The following is a 23,737-nucleotide window of genomic DNA, read 5'->3' on the forward strand; positions in this document are numbered from 1 at the left end:
GCAATAACAGACATGAGTCAGTCAGCTGTTACACAGGCAATGCTATTGTCTTTACACAAAAACAGAAACCATGAGTAGAATTCGATAGTTTCTTCATATACTTTATTTTCTTTGGAAAGGGGGTATAACCAAGCATTCATATTACATGTTTTTATTCCTTATTTAAGCTCACCAGACAGCATACATACAAAACTATAGAGCTTAAAATGCAGCATTATCATTTCTACTTTAATGGCATTTGTTCGTCTGAAAGAGCCTTGACATACCAAGCTCTCTTGATGCACAGGGATAAGGCAGCGAGGTACAGGAGCAAAGAGAGAAAGGAGGGGATTATAATGCTCGCTTGTCTCTGAAAAACAAAACCAAACTCGTTTTCAGGCCAACTGCAGCATCCAAGCCTTTCTCCATTGGTACCATATTGGGTTCAGTTCTCTGGGAACCGACTTCTGCATTTTACATCTGAGGCCAAAAAGCAGAGCTTACACAGAAAATACAACAAAGCGTTTTCTTTTTTTTTGATCTGGCAAAAGTCTGACCTCCACATCACTACTGAGGTCTCACGGCGCCGTGTGCTCTCAGCTCAGTGGGACAGACTGAAAAATCCTCTAAACCCAGTTCACAAGGAAACCACTCATCAGCCTGCGCTCAAGTGCAACATCAGCTGTTTTTGCGTCTTTCTGTTCAGGATCAACAGGCTGTAAGAACTGTCCCGTCACTACATTCACTCACACACAGCCTGTTGAGTGTGATGCTCCGGCACAACAGCGCCAGAGAAAACACTAAGATTGATGGGGGGAGGGAAAAAAAAACAGAAAGGCAAAATACTGAGTGTGTCCAGGCTGGGAGGGGCGGTTAACCCTGCTACTTCTGCTTATAAAACCCAAAGAAATCAACCAAACACATTTAAATACACAACCTCTGTGGAGCGTTACAGAACCATACGAGACTTCTGCCGCAGAGGGTCAAATCACCTTCCTCACTTCCCTGAAACATGCTTCTTGCCAAGACAGCTTCTTGGAAATACTGTAGTAGTAGGAGCCGATATATCCTCCATACAGTAAATATATAATGCTTATTAATTACATGGTTCCGGGAGGAACCCATAAGGCATGATTTACATTTAAAGACTGCATTAATTACGTCAAGCCACAGGGAATGTGTGTTTTGAAAATTGGTAAATAAATACAGGAGTGGGCTGGGGGGGGGGGGGGGGGTCCCATACAAAAAGGGGTAAATCAAGTGTTTGAGACGACTGGAAACCTGCAGTCACCAGCTACAATTGAAGCAACAGTTTTGGTTTCTACTTCACCTGCTGACCATTTCCCCCTCGTCCCCCCTCGTGCTGTAGAAATACCTCTCATTTTTTTATTTCTTCTTCTAAGACCATTATTGAACATTAAAAAAAAAAAAAAAAATACAAAAACCCCTCACACCAGATTCCAAGCAAGTCTCCTCAGTCTGTATTTTGGCGTCCCCCGCCCCCTTTACATGGCGATGCATCATTGTTAACACAGTTATCCGGCGGCATTAGCGTTCACTCTGCTCTTTGCTGTTGATTGTCTGGAGCTCTAGTGGTAGGGAGCGCACTATAAACACAGAGATGGCGGTGGTGTGTGTGTGTGTGTGTGTGTTTGTGTGTGTTGCAGTGTAAAGGCTTTGCGTCACGAGTCTCCTAATGGCCACATCTGGCAGCATCATGGGGGCCGAGAGAAAGATCTGTGAGTAAACGATGGCTGCTGACGGCTTTGACAGCCACACTGGAAGTCAGAGCTACCTGAAGAGGACTGCAGCGGTTTGGCAGGAGGTCGGATTAAACACACCGAGCCACAGTGAGGTGGTCCAATATGGTGATTTGTCTCGTGACTAGATCTGCAATTCATTATTCTATCCGTCCATTGGCTATACCGCTTATCCTTAATGATCACGGGGGGGGGCTGGAGCCAATCCCAGCAGACATTGGGCGAAAGGCGGGGCACACCCTGAACTGGTCACCGGCCAGTTAAATGAATTATTCTGCAGATTTTATTTAAAAGTGAAAAATGTCAGCTACAATTTTCCAAAACTCAAGTTTACATATTGAAGTAGCTTGTTTATTGGTATGAATCATTGATTACAATTGTTGCTGATCACCTTTAATGGACTGTCAGCTCTAACTATGTCATTTTGCAGGTTACATAAGGTGTTTAATATAAAGATAACTGAAATAAATATGGGTTTTTGGCTTTGGAATTCAACTACCTCAAGCAAGAGATGTTAATGTGTGTGTCGCAGCTGCTACAAAACAAAGCTTAGCCACTCATATTGGTGCGTTTTCCAGTTAATTTCACACATAAATCATCAGATGTATAACTGGGGAAATAACCCTTTAACCTAGTCTATTCAGTTTTGTGGATAAAAACATAATCTGCTGTATTAGCCATTTTTTACCACAGGCTGTGGACCTCCATCATGGCTGCCAGAAGGTGCGTTATTGTCACAGTGAAGTCCTTCATACAGGCTGGACTGGGAGAGCGCGACAGCAGAGGTGTGTACTCTCTGAGGAGGGCTGCGACAGGACACGAGCAGACTATCTGAGCTGCGTGTGAATGACAGGAGGAGATGCGTGTGGGGTGGGGTTTACTGGACCAAAGCGTGTCGTCGTCCTCTCCTTATAGGACAGTGCTCTCGGTGTCCAGGTCACAGTCTTTGGGAGGAGGCAGGGAGGAAACCGTCGCTGGCTGCTGGTCTACAGCGAGCTCAGGGACCAAAGCACGATTCAGCCCTTTGAAAGACATTGCCGGGTCTGGAGACACAAAAGAAAAGAACATTTTAAAGCTGCACTAGGCAAGATTTTTAGGTTCTAACAGAACACGGAATCGTTAAATAAAAAGAAATAGGAGAAATGAACTAGAAAAGACCGTTTCAGTGACCATATGTTTTAGTCAGTGATGGTTAATTTGTTTTTCATGCATGCAGACACTCACACAGAACACCACATAAACATCCTACAAAGATAAATACACTATGTAAGCCCACATTATATGAACAATGGCCATAATCACAAACATGTGCAGCTTCATGAAAACATTTAAAGCTGCAGCAATTATGCCATCCGATGCAGCTGTGTCATATTTTCCATCGGCTTGAAACAGCAGCCGAGGCTCAGCTCCTCCGTCAGGGTGACCGTGAGAACAGCAGGTGGCGGTGTTTGGCCAGAGACTGGGACAAGCAGTGAAAATGTGGGTGGAAAATGTGGCGAAGTGTGATGAAGCGGTTTTGAATTCATCAGCTGTGCGACTGTAGAGAAAACGGTGCTGGAAATCCCCAATTTAGGTGTGATTGTGCATGTTAGATAGAAGCTGACTGTACGGTGTGAACACGTGCCGAGCCAGTGGTGACAAGACGGGAACATTCAAGTCAGAAACATGCGTGTCAGAGGTGCACATGCCTGATGCTGGGACACTGGTTTCAAACTCAGAATCATTACAGTACATGTTTCATATTAAAGAAAAAACAAGGAGACAGTTGAGGGTTTGAAAATGACCACAGTAAATTCAGGTGTGTGTGTGTGAGTGTGTGTGTGTAGCCTGTATTTGGCCTCAGTTTCAAACCTCTACTGTGTTACTGATGTTACATTTCAGTGACTGTGAATGAGGGTGAGTGACTCCTGATAAATGATGGTCCTGATGGACGACGTGTCACATTACACATGGTGGCCTTTTACTGTCACACAGCTGAAGCACATTTCTGGCATTTAATTTGAAGTTCTGTGTGCCGGTGAGTGTTGAAAATATGAACCCACTGGAGGGAACAAGAACATGGCGGTGTTGGTTCAGCGGATATAATAAATATGTTGCTGTGTAAAGCAAAACAAGAATCTAGGGTTGCGGCTAATTTCCTTAAACATAATCAGTCCATGTGCAGACGAGTAAAATATACATAAAGCGTCCATCCTGGGCCCACCATGTGCATTCTGAGTGGTGCTAAACATCAGAAATGTGACACAGTGTGACAGTCGTGCATCAGGGCTCGGTAAATGATATCTGATAGAGGCAGCAGGCAGAACAAACAGCTGTGGTGATGGGTAAGGTTTCTGGGGGCAAACAAAAAGTGCAGGTGCTGCTAGTGAAAAGGTCAATTAACAACAAACCTCTCACAAGTGCCTCTTTAACCTGTGGAGGTATTACAATGCAAGACTATTAGAAAGAGAGCACATTAGTATTCAGCAGTGCATACATGGGAGAAGTAAAAAAAAAAATAAAATAAAATAAAAAATAAAAAAACGGCATGCAATAGTTCTATGAGAAACACTCACCCATCATCTTGTAAGCAGTGCCACAGATCCCGTTGGTGTCGCCAGGCAGAGTGCTGGGCTGGGGTGGGGGTGGGACGCTGGGTCTGTTCCGGGGTTTGGGGACGGGCCGCGGCCGGGGAAGGGAGCCCGACTGGTAGGGAGACGGGGACGGAGGAGCGACTGCATCCTGGGTGTTAGTGGAGGGCGGAGGGGTGTCTGGAGGGGTCGGGGTGCCTGGGGGTGAGGGGTCCGCGCTCTGCTGGTCCCCGCCGGGCTGGCTGTGTGGAGGACTGGCCTGTGTGGGGGGCTCTGGAGGTGGGTGGCTGGGTGCCTGGATTGGGGGCTGGTTGCTGGAGTGGCGTCTGGGTGTGGCACATGGCTGTGAGGTGGGAGAGGTGGGCGAAGTGGGCGAATGGCTGGACAGGGGTCTGGGAGTGGGGCTGAGGGACTGGGAGGAGCCTGAGGAGGAGGCGTGGTTCACTGAATTGCAGGGCTGGCTGGGTGGAGGGTTTGTTGGCTTTGGAGGGGCCGGAGCCTGCTTCTTGGTACCTGGAAGTTAATAGTGAGTCATGCGGTTATTGGTGGAAAAGAATAACAGATGAAGAGTCCGACAGCATACCAGCTGCTTCCATCTCTAAATGTTACAAGTTGCCTTGTCCATGTTGCTTTACATACAAAGATCCCACAACAATTCTTATGTTACCACCAGAAATTTGAATGAACATGTCCTTACAAGCCTGGGCTACGTTTGACTTCAGTCTGAAAGTCATCACAGCACATCTCACAGAGATAAACTGTTAAGTCTTAGGAGCTCATAAATGTAGGCTGAGCCTCCACAGTATTACAAGTAAGTGATCAAAAGCACATTAAAATCAACAATCTGCTTTAAATGGAAGTACACTTGACAGTGAAGGTCAGGCAGCTGCGTGATGGACTAGCTGAGAGCTGAGTGTCAGCAGAGCATCTTAGATTAACTGAAAGGATGGATTAACATTCTTGAGTTCTCATAAAAATGCAAAGAATTTGGAGTTATTTCCTAAAATGGAAAAAAAAAATCTTTTAAAACACCTTCATGTCCGGTTGCAGCTTAATGCTTATGACCTGGATGGCTGACATTCTTTATAGAAGCATGCCTATTTGTAGCGGGTTATTACACAGACTCTTACCTCTGCGCATCATATGTGGACTGGGCCCCATGGATCCAGCCCCGGGGTTCCCAGTGACCAGCGGCCCTGTAGCCAGGCCCCCTCCTCCAGAGCCATTCCTCTGGAGCAGAGGGGTCTGGGCAGGGGTGGAGTCACGAAGCTTTGGGTTGCTTTAGAGAGGAAGAGAGGGAAAAAGGAAAGTCTTTTAAACCTACAAGCTTTCTGGAATCTAGGCTTTTGTTTATTCAACAGCATCAACTGCTGGACGGTTTTTATTGAAGGTTGGAGCCATTAAAACAGAGACAGCACAATTTTAAAAACAGCAAACTTCTCTATCATATCAAGTGCTGCAATGAAAAATCCCACAAATCTAATCTGGATGTCTCACCTAAATCTACCTTCCCAACAGAGTCTGTGGGACCACAAGAATGCTGAACTGAATAGTGATTTCTGTCTGGATATGAATGCTGTCCTTTCACCAACTAAATCAAAGACACTCTTCAGTTGCTGCATAACAGGCACCAATGTCCAAAGCAGTTTGGGCCAGTTAGTGTGAAGTTCCTGCTGATTCCAGTGATTTGGTGAGAGAAGCAGAGGGATGGAAAGTGGAGAGGCCCCGCGAGTGACTGCTAGCAGAATGATAGCAGCCATTGTTGTGCCGAGTCTGTGGGCTGAACTCAAACGAGACTGCATAGCTGGAAGTGGTGGTGGTGGTGTAAGAAAACTTGTGGTTTTGATAAAGAAACAACAAGCTGAATCATAGAGGCCAAGAGGAGAGGCGGTGTCTGCGAGATACCAGTGAAGCATGCATTAATAATCCACTAGCCATTCGAACTGACTGCATTTGTTCAGACAGAAAGCACTAATGTCTTCCCATAACATCAGCACTGAAAGTAGAAAAGTCTGTCTGTGGCATGCTGTGTCATTGTCCACCAGCAGCAGAGATGTGGGGAAGCAGCCCTTACCTGAGCTCCTCTGTGTGCTGGGCTAGAAGCTGCTGAGCGGCTGCGAGTGCAGCCAGGCCCTGCGCCAAGCTATGCTGGGAGGCATCAGGCCATGCGCCCCCTGATGGAGCTTGTGGCTGGGGCTGGGGCTCAGCGGGGGGCTGGGGGACCTGCCCGGCCCCGTGCCCCTGCCCTGGAGCCTCCACAGGGGGTAAAGGAGGCTGGAACGCAGGTGAAGTGTGCTGCTTTCTACCTAAGGTGTTACTGCCTCTACGGAGGGTGTGGTCCGAGTGCTTGTTAGGGGTGCTACACGGGGAGAGCAGGGAGACAGTGGGGGAGAGAAACAATTACACCAAAGCTTTGATCAGAAAGGCACCGATTAGACCCGCAGAGAGAATCACCATAACCCGAGACCACACAGAGAAAGCAGTGTTAGGGATCATATTATTATGAGGACTCTATTAAATCTAACCCAAAATTTTAAAGATGCAAAAGAAGGGGGTCAGAAAAAGCAGCTGGATTAAAGGCAAAATTATTTCTAAAGCGATTAATTGAAGTATGGAATGTTATGGAACAGAGTAACCAGGAGGTTTCCAATGAGGTAATTGATTACTTGTCTTTGCGCATTGTGTCGTTCTCTGGTCCCACCATACTGCCAGGCCTCTTCCTCTCAATGGTACCACAGTCATAATCAAGGTGATTGTTGTGGTTGGATGCAGGTGTGGGCATTGCGAACATGCCGGACACGTTAAACTCCACATCTGTGTGAACAGAGAAGGCAAAATTTAGAGGAGAACTTGTGTGGACACAGTGAGGGAACCTCAGACAGAATAAGCCGGTGATCAGCCAACGTCCTTATTGCTTTAACAGGACAGCACAAGCCACTGACTCATGTTGCCTCTCTGTATGAGCACGGAGACGGTCAGCTGTGCTGACAATAGTGTAGACGGTCATCATCATATTGGCCTAAGATATGGGGACTAAAGGCAGACTGGTTTTGATTGACCTGCTACTTAAACAATTATAATAATGCTAAATGCACTAAAGAGATGAAGGTGTCAATTTGAAGCATAAGATAAATGAATAGAATTTCAGTCTTAAGTGTTTTTCTATCCACTTCTTCATTTGTACTCCTCATTTGTTTTGTGTGTGTTTAACACAAGCTGAATTAAGGGGAATATAGGACATCTGTTTTTGTAAGTTTTCATTGAGGCCTTCGAGCTGAGCTCTGCAGTACAGCCCACAGTTTGAGCCAGCAGAGATTCTAACCTTGGTCTTTATACGCTTGATAACTGCCGACTCTTTGTATCTAACTACACAGTTTATATCACTCGTATTCACCGCGGATCCCTGGTGTAAAACAGGCCCTGAAACCCAGAACCTACCTTCAGGAAAGAACCAGTCAGCATGTTGGATGATGGGCTCCACGATGGCCACCACATGCACGGAGGTAGCTGCAGCCATCTCTGCCAGACTCCTGGTTGGACACACAAACATGAGATGCTTTCTAACAAAAGAAGTGGCTGAAATAAGCTAACATAACAGACTATCGTTTGTAGAAATCCTCTCCACCGCTAGACTAAGATGCCTGCCAATTCCCATCTCACCCCTCGGTCTTGGCCCACATCAGATTGGGTCCCAGGACGATGGCGATGTTGCTGGGAGTCATTTTGTTCACCTCGCTGTCCTGAGCCAGTTTGGCCAGAAACTTCACCAGATACCTGCATGGAAATGTGGTGGAGACATTGTCTCATACAACAGAAGACATTAAGGCATTGCTGTCATGATTTTCCTTGCAAAGTTTCGCACAGCTAACCTCAGGTTGGTCTTGTTGTTCTTTGGTAGCTGATCACATACAACCCAGAGTGCCTGGAGCCTTTTGTCTGGGTCTGACACGCTGGAGAGAGAGAAAATGGAGGATGATTGAACGCAGAGCACTTTAATAGTCCTGTCTCCAGATGGCTAAATGTCCTAAATGAATCATCCTATCATTCCACATTGCTGCACACTGATAAATCCATTCAATATTTGGTATGTTTTACTCCTCATAATTATGTTATGAGCCTTGCCTGGATGCCTGGATCCATTCATCATAAAGCTGGTAAGTCATTAGAGGTTCAGGGAGTTCCCTCAGGTAGGACTTCAGTGCTCCTGAAACCACACATACACAGATATTTTTAGTATTTCATTGTTTTTCCTGGATTTCAAATCACTATACATTAGAGAAACACAGAGACAAAGAATCACAGAAATTCCAAAATGGCTCTGGTTTGGGACGTACCAGCGACAGCATGGGGGTCGGAATAGAACTCCTCCAGTTGTGACGTGGAACAGTCCAACGCTGCCTTTAGCTTCTTTAGCTTGGATGCTCCTGCTGCGATTCTGAATAGACCCTGACATACACACACACACACAAATAAGAAACACAGTAACATCACCAGCAAACAACAAGCACAACAACCAACAAGCACACAAGGCCCTTTCACTGAAACACTCACACACACTTTTCTAACACTCAGTTACAGATACACTCTGTATAAATCCACTGCATAAACTCCCCCTGCCAGCTGCACATAATGAAACCTTAAAGCAGGCAAACAAACACACCCACCACTCACAGCACAGCAAGCTCTTTACTTTGACACATAAACAAAGGCTGTCTTCACACCATAATGACACAGACTGGACTCACCAGGGAATGAATGGGGTGACAAATAATGTGCTTTGCAGTTAACACTTACACTCTCTCTAGCTGTTTTTTTTTTTTGCACAGACACGTACACATGCAAAGGGATCTGATTTATGGACAGGAGACAAGGAGATTCTATTGTATTCTAAATTTGTTTCTGGGAAGGAACATCTCACACATTTCATAAATCATCACTATAGCGTAATGGGTGGCAGTTTATTTGGAACGGCGGAACAGAAACGCAGGAGCTTCCCCTGTTTATACTTTGTCTGTCTGCCTTGAGCCTCAAAATGTTCATGTGAACAAACAATTTAAAGCTTGGTTTTAATTATGTCAATGACCAGCGGAGCCGCTAATCGCAGCCACAGCTCCATGTGACTTTTAATGAGCAATGCCAGCATCTCTTTTATTTATATGGTGAGACAAGGAAAACAAAAGGCCAGTCAAGTCAGTTAAGCAAACAAAACTTCATTCAGTGTAGTAACATACAGTGCAGGACATTAGCTTGGCGTGAGATAAGAAGTGACTACAGTGAAATACAAATTTTGGCTAGCCTTATACATTAATATCTCAAGTTGCATTCATCTGTGTTTGGCTACTTCAGCCCTGACATATCATCACTGTTAAAAGTTTACCTGTTATCTAACGTGTTCGCAAACAGCTGTTGTGTCTCTGGCCAGCTGTCCAAACTTCATTGTCCTTTGACCTCTGTTTTCTGAGGAAAATATTCAGTCCTTACGTTTCCTAAAAGCTTGTTTTTTCTCCATGAGGTTTTGGTGCTGGGCAGGTAATGTACAGTTGTCAAGTCAAAGCTTGTTTGTGCAGAACGGCTGATACTGGAAACAGGCTTGATAAGAAAAGCTGAGACTCAACTGAATAAATATACAAGCCATAAAGCCATCCAAAACTAATTATTATTATCTGTGGATTATTTTCTTGATCAAACGTCAGACCAACAGATATTTATTATCAAAAAAAAAAAAGAAAAGCTAACATTCCCCTCTGAGAAGCTGGAACCAGTGAATTTGGCATTTTTGCATAAAACTCTAAACTTTACGTTTATACAGTGAGCAACCCTTTCCCAAGTCATCCACCTTGACAAAGTGCAAAAAATATTGCATTTGGAAGTGAAGGCAATGAAAATGATGGAATCAGTAGTATTATATGTATGCAAGCACAAGGCCAAATGAGAACACAGCATAATTAATACTAAGACTGCCCTTAGAGGCCATGACGGTAGTTTGAAGGCATCAAGGTATTTCTTTTCACTGTTTTCAGTCTCTTATGGCGCATATGTCACAGTGGTAGATGGTGAGCCGTGTCATTTTGATTTCACTCATACAGTAGATAGACGTCTCCACTAAACAGGGCAGGTTTGCTTCCTTCCTTACCTCTTCCTTCATGCCAGTCTCTAGAAGCATCATGACACAGGCCTCTAACGGCAGGGCGACCTCCCTTCCACTCCTCTTCAGGTGTTCATCCAGCCCAGTGCCAAAGGCAGGCTTCTCTGTCCACGAATCTAAACACACAGAGAGCAAATAACGGTGAAGAGAGAGAGAGGCAGCGTGACAGACTGTCTTCCCATTGTTACAAATCTGAAGAGACATGAAATAAGTGTTGTTATGAAGCGTTTGCAGATTTTTTGTGTGACCCATCTGTCATGCTGGTATGCAATAAATAAAAAAACAATCAGCACTGGCCCAGGATAAGCCTGTTGCTGGTCTGGATGGCAGATTTCTGGGTCAACAACTCTCCCTCAGGCCAGTTCCTAACCAGTTCTCACTCCCCCTACAGGGTGCGGGCCAAATAATAACCACATGCTCCCAGCCAGCAGGAGTGACTGTTGAGCTGTTTGTGTGTGTTTATGTGTGTGTGTGTGAGCTAATATGCATGTGAACATGGAGGCAGAGGAGTGCTGAGGGGGGAGAGCTTGCAAAACCCAGGTGGGTGTGATGTGAGAAGGGGGTGGGGGTATGTGTGTGGAGTTGGTGAGTCATCGCCACATGCTGGGAGACCAGGCTTGTGTGGTTCAGGCCACATGTGTTTAGTACAGAAAAAAAAAAAACAAGCTCCTTGAATAAGACACGGCTTCACGACTGCAAAAAACACTAAGACCAAGTGAAGGAGCTTTAAAGAGACGATGTCATGTTAGTAAAACAGCAAATTCCGATTACTTTTGGAGGGCGAAGCTGTGAAAAACAAAAGATTATTCTTTAATATCTGGGCCCCAGTTGTGGCTTTTAGCAATTACTGCAACTGGGGCAAATTCTGGTAGTCCAGAAGTTGGAAAAACAGAGCAGAGTGATATAATTGAAAGGTACAGTAGCTGGTTCCATTTCTCAAGTCAGTTGGAAAAGAGAATATGAAACTGTTTCTCCTCCTAGCAACTACTTGTCAGCACACCTTTGGGTTTCTCAAACTTCTCCGGTGCCCAACAGGAAAAGGTTTGTTTAAAGGGACACCAAACAACACAGGAACCTAAGAAAAACAGGGGTTGTCTCTCATAAAAAGGCACATGTTCATTCTCCAGGAAATGTGCAAGAGGTCCAATATTAAGTGCTGTACAGAGACTTCTTGTATGTAATTTTTTTAAAACAACACTGGAGTGTTTTGTGTTGAACGGCTGTGCGTGCATGAAGGCATGATTGCATGTATTATACCTTGCTGATCCTGGATGGTTGGCAAGACGCTCTCTAGAACACAGAGAGACTTTCTGTGGTAATCAGCTTGAGCTTCTAAGAGCTACAGGAACACAAAAAAAACACAAAGAGAAATGGACAGGGGTGAGTTAAATTAGTTGAGCAGTAAAAGACATGACAGCAAAGTAAATCAATTTGCTGGCCAAGTCTGTGTCCCCCGGTTCCTCTGCAGCTGTGACGGTTCCCACAAAAACCAATGTTAATACATGTTCGGTTTATTGACACGCTGTACTCACTGTTACGAAGTAGCGCGCATAGTCCCCTTCTTTTGAGAAAAAACTGTACATGTCTGCAGCAAGTTGATCCTGGACAATAAAGACAGGAATTTAAACTGTTAGAGTGCCGAAAAATGACCATAATGATGCAATGTGCTTTACAATGAGAATGGTCAATGAGACGAAAGGGTAATTTTTCTGCTGGTAACGCTTATCAGTCTATTAAAGATCTTCCATTTCCACAACACAGTGTCAGCTGTCAGATAAATGTGTGTTTCAGGTGGCACAAGGACAGATGTCAGCGGTCAGCTAAGCCGCTAGTCTGTGTGCTACACGGGTCATAAATCCTCCTGCTGTTGGCAGGACGCAGTGAAACTGGAAGGGGGAGCTTATGAGAGGAAAACACAAGGCTCTGCGCTTCCTGGACAGAAAACCTGACGCATCACACACCCATAACACACTAAAAGTCATCCGTGATTCAGTTCAATAGCTGCTAACACACACAAACACACACACACACACACACACACACTGAGCTGATGGAGCATTTTCAGTCATTTGTACTCATGAGCAAATGGAGTCAGAGGTCTCACGGGTCTTGGACAGTCCAGTTGTTGCTGTGATTATTATTTTCCCCAGTTTAAATTTCTGAGGTGTTCCATTTTTGTTTAACTCATAAGGCCATAAATGACCTCTGGCCTACCCATTCAGTCAGGATCGAGTTCTTCTACCAGTGCATGAGGCTGGATTGGAATATAAACATTTTTACACACTCAAGCTTATCATCTGCATATAATGGCATCAAGCAAGTTTTATTGCTCCTGGGGTCATGACCTTTCTTCCATGACATGGCTACAATGTAACCCTGACAGTACATGACCAGTGGTATGCCCTGCTATCAACGTGGTAAACAAGAGCATAATGAAGCAATATTTTTCCAGATAAAGACACATAAGTCATATGTATTCATGCTGGTTACCTTGCAAAGCTCCACTTTGTTCATGGCCTCATCCATCTCCTCCTTGAGTAGGTCAGCCTTGGCCGTCAGTGCTTGAGTGTTTGTTCCTGAGATTATTGACTTGGTTGCCTGCAACCATCTGAGTTTGGAAAGATGATGGAAAATTGGAAATTTCAGGACTAACGTGGACATAAGTCAGGAGTGAATTGGCTTTGAGTCAAGTTGTCTTAAAAGTCTTAAAGATGAATAGGAAACAACACCTGAGACAACATTACAATTCTACACATCTTAACCTGAGGAAAGAGAGTGAGCTGTAGATGGACAAACCTTGCTCTGGCCGAATCATAGTCCAGCACCAGCTTGGCCAGCTGCTTCCTCTGCTTCAGGATGTTGGGAATATCCACCTGCAAAAATTATATCCAAAACAGATGCACATTGAATGAGACTGAGAAGTTAGCATGACAGCTGTTGTGATTGTTCTTCCTGGATGACAATCCTAAGATTTTCCCCCTGATCAGCCTTTTAAACAGTAAAATAAAGCAAATACCTACAACTTTAAGTTTGTAACGGTTGATTCAAACTCTTTACTCTTATTTCAGTTTGTTGAGTAGGTGATAATCACATTTACACTTAAATGCCTTGAAACTATCACACCAAGACATTTGTAAATGAAGGTCTTAGTCGAGCAGTGCAACTCATTAGGAGTAACAACTCTAGCAAGTGCAGTTGCTCAAGAAACAACCCAAAAATGAAAGGTTTATGGGTACAAAGATACAGGTGTCTGATAGCCAACAGTTACACGTGCGTGTAAAGCTTGATATAACACAATGAACAGGTGGTGAACCACAGCCTGTAATGCCAAAGAGAAAAGCCCTTGTGTTTAGCTAATGTTACCAGGATTGGCATCAGTTTTGTTTAGACTTCTCCAACCTCACAGGATCACAGTACCAAAACAGGCCTATGTGGAGCATACTTGTGCCTGCATGTTCATTTGCAACTGGCCAGTATAAACCCAAAAGACAGAAATACAAATATGCTATTAAATAATCTATTCCACTATGACCTGACCAAAGAAAGCAAACAGTAGGGTGTGACTGCCCTTAAAACAAGCCAAGAGCTATGAAAGAATTTTAAATATTTAACTCATGTTTAGTTGCTGTTATGTTCACAGAGTGTGGTTTCTTACCTCTGCTAGCTGGCTGAGGGGATCCAGAACGTCCTTCTCTATCTGCAGCTCATGTTGCATCAGTTCTGATGCCAGGCGGTTCTCTGCCTCACCGCACACTTCCATCATCTTCCTGTTGACACGGGCATCAGCACAAAGAGACAGAATGGCGTTAAAATCACAACATAGTCATATTTGTGCCTCATTATCACATCAGCACTATTGGGTGAGGATGAGATGTCGGCTACATGCAGTGTAATCCCACATCTTCCTGACAAAATACTATTCACATAACAGCACGGAGGGATGACTGTCTGTGCCACCAGCTCTTCCTCTGTTCCAAGTCAATCACTGAAACCAGGTTATTGTAAGGTCATCATTTGAAGCTAGCAGCACCCATGAGTGACAGACAGTGACAGTTCATCTACGACTATGAATCAGGGTTTTGGGTCACAGTTTTTGTAACAATGAAACCCCTGAGCCTTGGAATACAGTCTATGCAAACAGTTGACATGAAAGCATCACATCTACTAACAAACCAACTGATGTACTTTCCCTTCCTCACTACTTTCAGACAGACACAGGGCTGCGGCGCAGATTTATAGACATTCACTTTCTAGATCCTCAACTATACAATTTCTGGTCCCGTTTTGTGTGTAGCTCTCAGTCACAGTGAGACTCATATAAGGGAACTACTAAAAGTCCCGTTGACAGAAAACAAAACTTGGCAGATTGCTTGTCCTGAATGCACGGCCTCATATTTCACGCTCTCTGGGGTGCATCTGCTCCACTAGCAACAGTTGCTAAGGAGGAGAAATTGGTCATCTGGTCTGTTAATCAATCACAAACTCACCCTATCAAGGAGTCCTCTCCCAACTGGTTTCCGCCTTCCACCATCGCCTGGGATAGGGAAGTCAGAGGAAGCTTTTTCTGTGGTTTGTGTGTCGAAGGGGGACAGATGAAGACAGCAATTAGCGTTATTGACACACAGACAGATGTACAAAAAGTACCCATATCTATACAGTAGCTTCAGTTCAAGCCAGTGGAAAATTCATCAAGGACTTTCCATTAAGCAGTAAATATACAGTCAGGAAGAGGAAGAGAACTTTCTGAGCAAAGGAGGAAAATACAGATGTTAAATGGAATTTAAGATGCAAACTAGGGAAGTGAGACATCTATCAAATGACAACACTGGTGCTTTTTTTTTTTTTTTTTTTTCTCACAGTTACAGTTTACATTTGTGCATGAGTGTTCAACATCCTGTTTTTCACCAAAGAATCCCAAAGGCCCAAAGGCAAAAGTATCATGCAGAGTGAATAAAGATGACAGATGTCTGGATGGGAAATGGAGCAAGTGGTGCCGAGAACCAGAGAGGTGGAATAATTAATCAGTGTTTTTACCTGACCATTTCCTGTATAGAGGCGTGGTACGGACTGTAGTGCATTTTTGGGAGGTGTGTGAGGGGGGAGAACACAAAAGAGAAATCATGGACTGAAGGCCTAATGTGCACACTTTGAATGAAAACAGTGTGAGCTCAAAATCTGAGTGGGAGGTGATGCCAAAAATTAAGTTACTGCACATCCTGGAACAGTTAATTGACTTCATTAGTTTGGTTTTAAAGGTAAACTGCAGCTATGACAAAGGTTTTATTGTGACCAGTTTGATGTCTTACATGTCTCTTCTCTGCATCTGCGCCGATGTGTCCCTGTAGACATGAGACCATCCTCTTGTGTGTGTTGTGGGACACCACACGCACCAACTCCATGCGCCGTTCAATCTGTGCACAAGACAGGACATGCAAAAACAGATCTTTAGCAAATTCTATATACACATTATGTACATTTTATGTCATACTGTAGCAAGGTTCAACAATTAATATGCAGCATGTTAGATAACAAGTTGAGTCAAACACTTGGTTGTAGAAATGCAGCCTTTTCAGAATTAAAACATAACACAAGCTTTATTTTGATAAGCCTAGGTACTTGAACTACAGGGCTACATCCTGTCAAGTTTGCTCCAGTACATTTACTGGAAACCACTCACATGACTGGAAGTCTTTATTACCACAACCAATCTGTGAAATTTTGCTTCATCATCAACCCCATTAGCTGGCCTCCATAAACCACCACAGCAGTTTGTCTGTGTGTTGATGTGCTGATGAGGTCCAGTTCCATGCACACATTTGATTTGTTGCTGCCTTGAGGGAGTCAGGGTCAAAGTTCACGCATGATTGATAAGGCTTGTCCCTGCGGAACAACACTGGAATGTTATCTTTGAAGCACATGACTCATCGGAAGTGTCGCTATAGCAACGGCCACTGGGCTGTGACCGAGAGTGAGGGGTTCTTCGGCTTTAAAAAGGTCTTTTTGATTACACAGGCTTTCTCCTGTCTGCTAGCCTAACTACACAGATCCACTCTGTGCTTTTAGCCTGACAAGATATAATACTGTCATTGATGGGAGTCACAGCTATTGGGGCTTAAGGACAGAGCCCAACTGAAGCTCTGCAGGATGGCTATTCACTGTCCTTGTCATGCCAGGTGCCTGACTGGGACAGTCAGTGTCAACATTAGGCTGGCTGTCACTGCCCCATGAATAAAACTGATGATTGCAAGTTACTGTTCAAGTCTACTTAAAAGTCTGGCCTACATAGCCTGATGATGCAAAGAACTGGCTTAAGTTGGCAGCGCTTGTGAGAAAGTCAACAGCAGACTGCATGCACAAGTTTGAAACTGAACAGGCGTGTCTTCTGTTCTTTAAAAATTTAAAGCACAACTGACAAGAGAAAGTGGGAGTTCATAAGTCTCTCGAAGGAACAAACAAGTACACGAGTCGGGACAAACAATGTTCCAAATATAAATGAGAACACTGAGGTCTAGAGGTTAACATGAGCAGAAATGGAGGGAGACAAATGTAGAGGGAGGATCAACCAAATACCAGACGATTGTGTTCCAAAAACAGAATCGAGTCGGAACTCAGGAATTCCACAGCAGATATCCGCCTCCGTATACCACGCACCACCCCTCCTTTCCCTCCTCTGTTCTTGTGCTCTTACGTCATTCCCGACCCATGGTGGCCCCCGGCATTCCCAAAACAGCTGGGTCAAATACAAACTTACCAAACGCCCACTCACGCACGCATGCATACACACAAACTCTGCCCCTATGGGCTATGGGCCTTCTTATACTCAGTTAGTACCTGGCACAACACAAGCAGGGGATTCCCCTCCCTAACAGGGACCAGGTTCCTGCGTGGGTGTATTGGAAATGTTTAGATTACATGGCACAGGGAGTACTCCCCTTCCTTCCATTGTACCAAAGTGGGGTTTGGCGCACAACAATATACTGTCAAAAAATAAAAAGTGTGGATAAGTGAGAGAACCTGGGCCAAAGAGAGCTGGGGAGTCCACACAGAAGGCAGCAGGGTGTGTTTTCCCTCCCACTTTGTAATGAGGTCAACACTTGGTCAATCCCATGATGCGTCATTGAGCAGGGAATCCCAACACAAGTTGGACGGACGGGGAGAAAAAAAAAGACTGAGAGGATGTCTGTCTGTGTGCCTGTGTTTGTTTATTGGTTCCTAAGAGAAAAGATGTTAACATGTCTGAACAAGTCCAGAATGAACAAAAATAACATAACATGACGCATTAATGGTGGAAGTATGCAGTGAGTCGCTGATGGCAAACAAAATACTCTTTGTTTGCAGTAGGGATACATGACTAAAGTGTTCTAAACAGCTGGTTGCTACCTTATAAGATGCTCTCAATTATTTCAAGCAACAAGCGTGTGTGCAGGCAGGCACCGTGGTATGTCTGGAGTATTTCTGGGATACCCTCCTGTGGATGAGCTGCTATGTAGGGGAGCAGCAAGGAATGGACAGCTGGTAGGAGAATGCTGGGTGGCTCTTTGGCACCCTGGAGGACCATATTCAAAATAGGGCTTGATATGAAGGGGCTAAGAATAAGCCAAGCGCAGGCACTGGACACACACCTGAGTCATAATTGGGATCAAATAAAGGAGAATGCTGGCCAACCTCACACAAGTGTAAAAAAAAAAAAAAAAACTCTTCGTCAAACAATGGTCCGCACATATTCCAGGATTTGTTTTCAACTACAAGACATCATCATTGTTTTTCGAGCGCCACAGCCACCTCAGGAATTAAGTGGTCAAGTGATTTCTATCTCTCCACCCTTACTCCCTTTTCCTTTATCAGGCAGCAGTGTTACTGTGAGATGAGACCAAGCCCCCAGGAAGTGCGAAGGCTTTGAAGTCAATTTTACATAGCGGCCAAACCACGTAATTGGCGGGTACTTTCATACCCGGGAAGTCAAACTTTTTTGACTTAATGTGCCAATGAGCAACTTTCACAGGAATGAACCGAGCCCTGCCACCAACGCTGTACCCAGTTCTCTTTATACATCCATGGGTGAGACACAGAGCCCACAGTCTCAACAACTGATTTCCAGACAGAGGCAGAACAACTGTGTCTTTGAGGAACAGTGAAAGTCACTTGTCAGACATAATATAACATCCTCGCTTCAGTGAAAAGCGCCTTAAGCATTTAGTCACCACTGTTTGCTTGTCCACTTGCATTAAAGCGACTCATGCAGGCTCTAAATCCAACTCTGATGCCCCAGCTGTCACTCAAAAACATCGGTGTTGTCATATGCATGTATAAAGCCTAAACAACTTTCACAACACCTGAGAGAGAACAGGGTGCTGTTTGTTTAAGCACCGACAACAAAAGAGGGTGGGGAGCAGAAAAAGAAGAATTGAGGGTGTCAGACGTTGTGGCCTGAGCTGTTCTCAAGGAGTCGTGCAAAGCCAGCTTAGTTTGTTTTAACATCTACGTCACCTCCCATTCAAACACAAAGACAATCTTCATCGCTGGAATGTCTTTGCTGAGCAGCCAGTATTTTGTCCCGACCCCACCTGCTGTCTGCCTCAGACAGCCTCGGGGTCTGGAGACACTTGCCCCCCTGGGAGAGCTCCCTGCACCAGCGGCTTTCACATGCACCCACAGAGCTGTAGAGATATATGTGACTTATATAGACGTATCCACAACTGCATTGACCTTTTAAGTGCTACTAAATCATGCGTCAGCAACAGTCCCGGGAGTTTGCAGATCTTAATCTCGACCAAGCGCTCTGCCGGCTGAGCCCACTGATTAGCAATATTCAGCCGGAGAGGAGGATCTAATAAGTGATATCAGCTGCTGTTCGGTTGGCATGAAAACTTGCATACTTTTGGGCTATGTTCAGCACATGGTCCAGCTGCTCTTTAAGCTTCAATCAGACTCTTTTCCTGCTGAAGACAGTAAATAAATCTACTAAATCAACTACATTCAGCATGTTCTGTTGCATGTATTGTTACTGAGGGACAAAAACGCAATTATGTGTTGTGGAAAGTGACATGGCGCACCATAAAGTGCATTAGGCTCATCAATGATTAAAACAACTGCAAGGAATGAGGACAGACTAATGACTGAAACTACCTGCTATAGCCTTGGAAATGCCAAGTTAGAAACAGTATTGGATTTCTGGTAATATTGCTATTAAATTCCAAATCTTAGTACAATAATGACATTAACGTTAACAAGAGTAATATGGGGCTAAAAATGTTCTGCAACATCCTCTCTGTAAAGCCACATGAGCTGGGTTCATCAAATTAACAATCATCATCTGACTCGGCACAAGCACGGGGTATACAACACAGGCAGTAGTATAATGTGACAAAAACTTTTACTGAAAAACAATAATAGTGCTTTGTGCTTGATGCGTGTCGATCTTCTCTCTCTTCTCTCTGTGCAGATTGCCAGGGGCAGTGGATACAGTGTACAGTTCTTCCTGTGGCTGGGTATTGTTTAAAAAGTTACGATATCAGTATCAATACCAGTACCTGTAAAGTGATACCAGTAACATCAGTTATTTTGGTCAATATCTTAAAAGGTGTTGACTACCAATACCCAGCTCTTGTTCTTCCAGATTGCTTACTATGAAGCACGTCAACCATTTCCTATTCTTAGATACACTACTTTATACATAAAACTGCAGCCACTGCCTAACATATGCAGCCATTACACTGTGAAGAGCTGGTCAGTGCTCTCCAGTCAGATTAATGATTTACCTGTAGGAGGTCATCACTGAGGACTTCTGTTTTCTCCGCTCTGTGGGTGAGAAAAGACAACAGAGAGCGTACAGATTAGTACTGGCAGATGACGACAGCAGTTAAGTAGCACCTCAAGACACTGCGCAGTCACTGTAAAAATATCTGCTTGAAACAAGAGACGCAGCTCCTGAAAAACTGGTTTCCAAGTTCAGTGTGAAAGCTGAAATAGTGTGAGGTATTGACCGGGGCATCGGTGGGAATGTTTCAAGAGAGGGTGGGGCTCTTTAGTGTGTTGCCATGGATCCGACCAGCCAAGTAACAGGTTGGTATCCAGGCTGGAGGCTGAGGCAAAACATTCAGACTCACTACCGCAGCTGCATGATGACCTCTACAAGCTAACAAGCTCTAATTATATCTGATAGGAAAGACTAGAAACACCGACACCCTGTTTTGCTAAATGAGAAGGCACGTTTCACACAGACGGCACGTTTCCGCTGCTTAACGTGCTTTGATTTCCTTAAGCCACAGCTAGCCGGGCTCACGGTGTCATGAACAGGGTAGCCACACGGCCCTGCTCTGCCTGAGCCTATTAATAGAAAACTAATAGTTGGACTTGGAGAGGTCAGACAGATTAGATTCACTTAAAGGGAGAAGGCTGGGAAACACTGGCTCAGCTCATACTGCTTATCGACACCTTCACACAGGCTGAGGGCTTCTGTGGCAGCTGGGGAGGAAAAGGTGCCACTGCTGTCAGAGGGTCAGTGACTGGAGATGAGTTGGGAGCTTTGGTTTACTTGCAACTATGAGATAGGCTCAATTATCAAAAGATGGTGGTATAGTTGCAGACGGATCTTTAACAAAAAAATCTTGGTGCATCCCTAGGAATTTCATCATTAGCAAATCATCAAGTTTCCTGTACAATGACAACGTTAATTTGTATGGAGTAGGATCTAGCATTTCCTTTTCTATATCATTAAATGTTACTAAACTTTACTTATGTTTAGTCCTGATGATATACAGTATTTGTGTGTTTGTGTTAAAACAAGGCTGTACAGATTAGATTTTTAGGTAAGACGTGCTTTAGTGTTTATGCTACAGGGAAAATTCAAGTGAAACACAGTTTGCAAGTGCACGCCAGAACTAACATGGGAATTTATTATCAGACAAACTTTGTTAAATTTTGACCACAGTTGATAAATGTCTAGTCTACAAACCACCAGACTGCTAACAGCTGTCAATTTAAGCTTTCAGTTTTCTAATAAAGAGCTACTTCCTACTGTAGTGTTCTCTTGAGTGATTTAGTGTGTGTGAATGTGATTTTCAATAAAGCAGGAGGTGTGATATCTAACCGATCTGATGGTAATTGCATAATACTACCTAGACTTCCAGCAATAGGCCTGGATTCCCCCTCACTCTCACGTGACTCTACTATCAGACTTTTTGTCTCTTTACTGCTGTGCTGAATGAAGACCGTGCTGTGTCTCCAACTAATGTGCAAACTTTTCCAAGAGCAGCTTCAGCCCTTCTGACTGAGGTGACCTGTAGACAGTCACTTGCCTACATTTTGGGTAACTGGAGCTCCAAATGAAGCCTGGGCCCTCCTCCAAAAACTGCTCTCTATGAACTATAGTAACCTCATCACAGCTGCTTTCAATTACAACCCAGAGGCTGGCAACAGGGAGAAACAAAAAGAGACTGACAGAGACGGGATGATAGTTTGGGGGTTCGAAGGAAAGAAATACAAATACAGAGATTTGGGGGGTGGGAGGTTAGAGGCTTCTAAAAGTGCCAAACCAGAATAATCTTGATGTTAGAGATGAATGGAAAGATTTTCTCTGGAGGAGAGCCATAGCCAAGCTGGTGAGGTCACACACACAGAGTGAGGACCTATAACCCACAGAAACCTACAGACAGGGCTTCCAGCTAGCTGCAGGAAAAACAAGTGAACCACACACACATTATAATGAACGCACATATGCAGAGTGTGATTATAAAGCCACAATCTCAAATCCATGTTCTGGTCTAGTCTACATGGCGATGAGCTCTTCATGTGGTCCTGTCAAGGTCCACATCTTAAAAACCAGCGTGTTCATCAAGCAGACTTACCCTTTACTGAATACACGCCTAAGGATCATACACTGCCTGTGCTTGATAATTCAATATTTATGTGCACACAAAAAGCTTGACCTCCCCCATAAAAATGCAAATAGGAGGATTACACCTCAAAAATGGAGCTACTGTACCTTAACGGGCTTTTGATGCATTTTGAAATGACTAATTTTAGAACCCGTGGAGGTGTCACCCTAACCTGGTTGTAACTGAATGATCAAGAAACAAGACACTTATATTAGAAGCTCTTGGAAGAAGTAACATTGTGTGAACCAACCCCAAAAAGCACCGTGTCACAGAGGCAAAAATAGGCTGTGCGCAGCCTGGGCAGAGGACAAACAACAACAAACAGAACAACAATTGTTTTGCCGGCATCAGCTGACCTAGAGTGAACAGAGCTGACCCCATCGTGCCTCACCGAAGCAGCAGCCTTTGTAGGAAAGTGTGTCACTGCGCGCTGCATGTGACTCCTTAACAACAAGGGATCCTCGCTGCACAGCCGTGGCCGCTTGATCAGAATGGTAACCATGGCGATCTACTATCAAAGCGGAAGGGGAGTAAGTGAATACTGCAGCCATAAGCACAATGGAGCGGCTGTTACCGGCCACTCCACACAATCGGTGGGTTGAGGAGTAGGGAGGGTCTGCCTCTTATGGCAGCAACAGTTGGCAGCTTAAGGCATAAGGTAATGGATACGGGAGCCAGATGAAAGGAGCTGGAGAATAATTGAGTGACTCAGCCAATACAGCCAACCTAATGTCGCTGATTATGCGAGCTGTTAAGCCAACATTAGACCTGGGCAAGACCAAGCAAAGCCTTGGTATAACCTGAATGACTTACATTCACTGTGTATTGCTGTGGTAAATAGATACACCAAGGATAAGCTTATCTCGTGCATCATGGCACAGCAGGGTGGTTCTTTCCTGGCAGGAACACCGTAACAACTAATTAATGTTTAATTAAACTATATTTACGTGCATTTGGATCAACGCAAAAGTTCCTTTGACAAACAGCAGCTTAGCCTCACAGGTCATGCCTATCACTGGCAGCACCACAAAGGGATCCCGGCTGACACACCTCTTTGTCCTCGAGGCGCTGCCCTGGTGAGAAGAGGGAAACGCCCGGTCACCTGTCCTTGTTAATTCAATAGTGACATTTTGCTCATCCCTGGAGGGGGGGTGTGTGTGTCTTTTCAACACAACTCCCTCCCGTGTGAATCAAGGTCTACGTTAGATTGTGAAACACTGCGCTGGTAAGAAGATTGTTGTTGCCATCAAAAAGGATAATTTGATGCCAGTGAATGATTAACAGTGGGAGGACCGAAAAGCTGAAAACTGTACTGTAACTCTGTCACTCCTCTCAGCTGAGGTGAAGCAGCTAACTTTGAAACTATTTATGATTTCGTCAGCCCTGCTTTGGCAACGACTGAGCTAC

General features: G+C 44.5%; 1 protein-coding gene across 2 annotated transcripts; it reads right to left on the minus strand.

Annotated features, from left to right (window-relative positions):
- Window positions 1-85: 85 nt before the first annotated feature.
- arhgap17a (Rho GTPase activating protein 17a) lies at window positions 86-20,249 on the minus strand. 2 transcript variants are annotated; one of them, XM_070851351.1, is made up of 20 exons: window positions 20,213-20,249; window positions 15,761-15,865; window positions 15,489-15,521; window positions 14,942-15,018; window positions 14,110-14,221; window positions 13,251-13,327; window positions 12,945-13,062; window positions 11,987-12,055; window positions 11,712-11,793; window positions 10,443-10,570; window positions 8,644-8,755; window positions 8,432-8,513; window positions 8,179-8,259; window positions 7,970-8,083; window positions 7,748-7,839; window positions 6,976-7,123; window positions 6,384-6,668; window positions 5,440-5,588; window positions 4,295-4,822; window positions 86-2,782 (listed from the first exon to the last, which is right to left on the minus strand). In XM_070851351.1, the coding sequence occupies exons 2-20, from the start codon at window positions 15,851-15,853 to the stop codon at window positions 2,649-2,651; spliced, it is 2,514 nt and encodes an 837-aa protein (XP_070707452.1). In that variant the 5' UTR covers window positions 15,854-15,865; window positions 20,213-20,249; the 3' UTR covers window positions 86-2,648. The 2 variants fall into 2 exon arrangements, with proteins under 2 accessions (XP_070707452.1, XP_070707453.1); XM_070851352.1 differs by lacking the exon at window positions 15,489-15,521.
- Window positions 20,250-23,737: the final 3,488 nt, after the last annotated feature.

The sequence above is a fragment of the Pempheris klunzingeri genome, chromosome 20 (assembly GCF_042242105.1).
Source record: "Pempheris klunzingeri isolate RE-2024b chromosome 20, fPemKlu1.hap1, whole genome shotgun sequence".
In the NCBI taxonomy this organism is placed as follows: domain Eukaryota; kingdom Metazoa; phylum Chordata; class Actinopteri; order Acropomatiformes; family Pempheridae; genus Pempheris; species Pempheris klunzingeri.

Coding starts and splice junctions, on each gene's coding strand:
- arhgap17a (XM_070851351.1), bottom strand. CDS start 15,853: ATGGAGTTGGTGCGTGTGGTGTCCCACAACACACACAAGAGGATGGTC. Junction 15,019..15,488: donor TCTATACAGGAAATGGTCAG/GTAAAAACACTG, acceptor CACAAACCACAG/AAAAAGCTTCCTCTGACTTC. Junction 12,056..12,944: donor ACAAAGTGGAGCTTTGCAAG/GTAACCAGCATG, acceptor TTTATTGTCCAG/GATCAACTTGCTGCAGACAT.